Source organism: Myotis brandtii, unplaced genomic scaffold, assembly GCF_000412655.1.
Source record: "Myotis brandtii unplaced genomic scaffold, ASM41265v1 scaffold30, whole genome shotgun sequence".
Taxonomy (NCBI): Eukaryota; Metazoa; Chordata; class Mammalia; order Chiroptera; family Vespertilionidae; genus Myotis; species Myotis brandtii.
Genome location: NW_005361458.1, coordinates 3,086,584 through 3,091,064, shown reverse-complemented (window position 1 = coordinate 3,091,064; position 4,481 = coordinate 3,086,584). Strand labels below are relative to the sequence as shown.

The 4,481-nt window shown below is 39.1% G+C and overlaps 1 protein-coding gene across 1 annotated transcript in view; it reads left to right on the top strand.

Annotated features, from left to right (window-relative positions):
* SNAPC3 (small nuclear RNA activating complex, polypeptide 3, 50kDa) overlaps nucleotides 1–4,481 on the top strand; it is a 36,363-nt gene that overhangs the window by 8,461 nt on the left and 23,421 nt on the right. The window contains exon 4 of the mRNA XM_014542371.1: nucleotides 2,520–2,624. Within this exon, the coding sequence (XP_014397857.1) occupies nucleotides 2,520–2,624 (105 nt within the window). The remainder of the gene's footprint in view (nucleotides 1–2,519; nucleotides 2,625–4,481) is intronic.

Genomic DNA, 4,481 nt, shown 5'->3' with positions numbered 1-4,481 from the left:
TTTTTTTTGTTCCTCAATTCTTCTATTCCTGTGTTTTTTGTATTTAGTTGACTTTTTTGTGGTGTATCATTTTGCTTCCCTTCTTTTCCTTCTATATATGTTCTACTTATTTTCTTACTGGTTACCTTGAGGATTACAGTTAACATCTTAAATTATAGCCCTAACCAGTTTGGCTCAGTGGATAGAGCATTGGCCTGTGTACTGAAGGGTCCCAGGTTCGATTCTGGTCAAAGGCATATACCTTGGTTGCGGGCACATCCCCAGTAGAGAGTGTGCAGGAGGCAGCTGAATTGATGTTTCTCTCTAATCAATGTTTCTAACTCTCTATCCCTCTCCCTTCCTCTCTGTAAAAAATCAATTTAAAAAATGTATAAATAAATAAATAAATAAATAAAATTATAACAACCTAGTTTTGATAATACCAACTTTGTTTTAGTAATATCCAGAAGAATCAGTACACTGCTCCTATACATCTCCATCCCTCCCCCTTTAGATTGTTATTGTCATAGATTACATCTTCATATATTATCTACGTATCTATTAACATATTTATAAATATTGTTTTGTGTGTTTGAATAAAATAAGTTATAAACCAAAAGTACAGTAATACCTGGCTTTCATATTTACTTATGTAGTTTATCTGAAAAAATGTCCCAATTTCTCCCTCATCTTGAAGGATAGTTTTTCCAGGTATAGAATTCTTGGCTGACAGGGTTTTCTCTTCCCCTCTCCTCCCCCCTCACCCCCCATTGTTTTTAATGTGTAGTCCCACTGCCTTCTTGTCTACATAGTTTCTGGTGAGAAATTGGTTGTTAATCTTATTAAAGAACCTCATTTTCTTTAGCTCTCTGTATATAGTTTTCTTTAGGTCATTGAGTACATTTAAGGCAGTTGATTTAACATCACTGACTAGTAATTTCAACATCTGGGCTCCCTCAAGGGTGGTTTCTGTCAAATTCTTTTTTTCTTGTAAGTGGGCCATATTTTCCTGTTTCTTTGTGTGTTTTATAAGTTTTTTAATGAGAACTGGACATTCTGAGTATGTTTATTACTTGTTGAGGGCTGGAGCTATTTGGGATTTTACAAACTATTTCTCCAAATTAGTATTATGTGTTGTGTATTATCACTGATGTTTTTGTTTCATTATCTCTGTGGTCAGCCAGTGACATTTCTTAAATGTCTATCTCCACAAATGAGAACAGGTCCTGTCCCTTTAAGTCAGCGGTTCTCAACCTGTGGGTCACCACCCCTTTGGGGGTCGAACGACCCTTTCACAGGGGTCGCCTAAGACCATCGGAAAACACATATATAATTACATATTGTTTTTGTGATTAATCACTATGCTTTAATTATGTTCAATTTGTAACAATGAAAATACATCCTGCATATCAGATATTTACATTACGATTCATAACAGTAGCAAAATTACAGTTATGAAGTAGCAACGAAAATAATTTTGTGGTTGGGGGTCACCACAACATGAGGAACTGTATTAAAGGGTCGCGGCATTAGGAAGGTTGAGAACCACTGCTTTAAGTTTCCAATAACTGCTGTTGGGGGAAGCCAAAACCAAGGCAAGTTTTTGCCCCAGTACTTCAGAGCATCACTAGACCAACCCAAACACACAAGCACTAACATTTGGAGAACAGGGTCCCCACTGCCTGTCCTGGCATCAGCCACCGTTTCTAGGCCCATGGGCTGCTATTTCCACATCTGCAGCAGGGCTGAAGAATGGGGGAGTGAGTGGTAGTTGGTTTGTACCCTCTGCTCATTTATGAGAAATCAGCAGCTTGTCCCTGCATTAAGCACTCCCCTGGTTGATACGAGTATCTGATCAGGTTCCACAGTTCTAAATAGTTCATTCCTGTCTCTCTTCCCATCTTATTGGTTGCTTTGGTGGAGGGACTGATCCTCTGTCGCCATTTTGTGTGACATCACTCCCACTGACTTTTAAAATGTATTTTGTACTCTGGCGGCCCCCTTTTCATAGTTACTAAGCAGATATAAAAGAAAGTGTGGTTTGGTCTAAGATGTGACAATGTTGTAAAGAGCAAGAGTTTTAAAGCCAGACAGATCTGTATTTGCATCCTGTCTTGCTCCTTTACCTAAAGTAAATTTGAACCTTTGGCTTCATCTGTCAAATGGCTCTCATAATAGTATGAGAGGAGGTATGGAAAGATTTGTAGTTGTAAATGCCCATGTTATACCAACGTTACTGTAATTGATATTCCTATTATTCCTGTTTTATTATCAGTTGGTAAGCACTTAGTGCCAGACATCTTACGAGTTGCTTTATGTGCACATTCCCAGCAACAGGTCTATAAAATAAGTACTTCCTCTGTCTTACAGGAGATGAAACTAAAGCTTAGAGAGGTTTTATTAATTTTCTTGAAGTAGAATTAGGAGTCACAATCATGGCTGTTTGACTCAGTTATTGCTCATAGCCATTGTTTCACACTGCCTCTTATCTGAGTCGTAGTGATTTTAATGTCTCTTATTAATTAGTTTTCCTCCTTCAGGAGTCACATGCCATAGGAAAAAAGCCTGAAAATCCAGCAGACATGATTGAAGAAGGGGAACTTATCCTATCTGTGAATGTCTTATACCCTGTTATATTTCATAAGGTCAGTAGTAAAACCTTTTGGATTCCACAGATAATATGAGTGACTTTTGTCAAATGGTTTAAGTATTTGAAGAGTCATATTTCTTAGATAAAATAGCAAGTACTATTTTATCTGGCATCGTGCTTATGCTCTTGGGTTCTTTGTTTTAGTAAGAAATATTGTAAATAAGATCAAGTTGCAAATACTCTCTTGATTAATATGATTGCAATTTTAGTGTTGGGATACATACCCTGGTTTCTGCACTGGGAGCAACTGCAAGTTTATAGGAATCCACATGATTCTAATTATATGTTGTCATGAGGGTTGCTTTTCCCCCCAGGAGTGGGGTGACTTTTGTTCACCAGTTTAGAACACTTGGGAAGTTATATAACTAAAGACAGCTCTTCTTTGATGAAAATGCACAAAGTTAACAGGTCAGGGGTATCTAGGAATTCCTTAGGCGTCTCTAATAAAAAGAACTATCCCGTACCAGGGTGTATGTATTATTATTATTTTAAATATATTTTTATTGATTTCAGAGAAGAAGGGAGGAGAGGGAGAGAGAGATAGAAACATCAATGATGAGAGAGAATCACCAATCAGCTGCCTCCTGCACGCTCCACACTGGGGTCTGAGCCCGCAACCCGGGCATGTGCCCTGATTGGAATCGAACTGTGATCTCCTGGTTCATAGGTCGACACCCAACCACTGAGCCATGCCAGCCGGGTGGGTGTATGTATTCTTGATTCCTCAAATAGATGTTATACCCTTTGATAAGGTTAAATGCAATATTACTGTACATACACTGCACTTGTGAATAATTAGGCTTTTCTGAAGCATCTGGAATATACTAGTAGTTAGTAGTAATTATCTTGTTTGATGAAGATCTTAAATTACCAATCAAAACCAAACCAATACAATGGAACCTCTGGGTTTATAACATCACAGAAGTGAATAGATTACTTGACTTCAGTGTGGTAACTTCCAGGACATTTTAAAAGAGAGTGCTGCTGGATGAAGTTAAGAGTCCACAGGCTTTTCATGCTGATGTCATTTAGTAGCATCTTGATTATAAAACTTTAGCGTAAACTAAAATAATGTTCTATTACCAACTGTCTTAGTCCATTCTGGCTCCTATAACAAAATATCACTGACTGGGTAGCTTATAAACAACAGAAATTTATTTCTGACGGTTCTGAAGACAGGAAGTCCAAGGTCAGGCTGCCAGCATGGTCAGGTTGAAGACTTCTCTCTCACATGGCAGAAGGGGCTAGGGAGCTCTGTGGGAGCTCTTTTATTTATTTATTCATTAAAAGAATTTTATTGAACCCTAGCCAGTGCTCAGTGGTTAGAGCATTAGCCTGTGAACTGAAGGGTCCCAGGTTTGATTACCGTCAAGGGCAGGTATTTCAGTTGCAGGCTCGATCCCCGGCGCAGAGGCACATGCGGGAGACAACCAGATGTCTCTCTCTCACATCGATGATTCTGTCTCTCCCTCTCTCTTCCATTCTCTAGAAAATCAATGGGAAAAATATCCTCAGGTGAGGATTAACAAACAAACAAAAAGAATTTCATTGACTTTTACAGAGAGAGAAAGGGAGAGGGAAAGACACAAAGAAACATCAATACATCAGAGCAAAACATTGGCCACCTGCCTCCTGCACACCCACCCCCAGGGATTGAATCCAAAACCCAGGCATGTGCCCTGACTGGGAATAGAACCAGCATCCTTTTGGTGCACGAGATGATGCCCAACCAACTAAGCCACACTTGGCCAGGGCTTGCTTGCTTTTTTTTAATGAGAGAAGTTCATTGATAAAGTTACAGAGATAGTAGAAGGGCCCTTGGAGCATAGGAGAAAGGCAGAGGTAACACGCA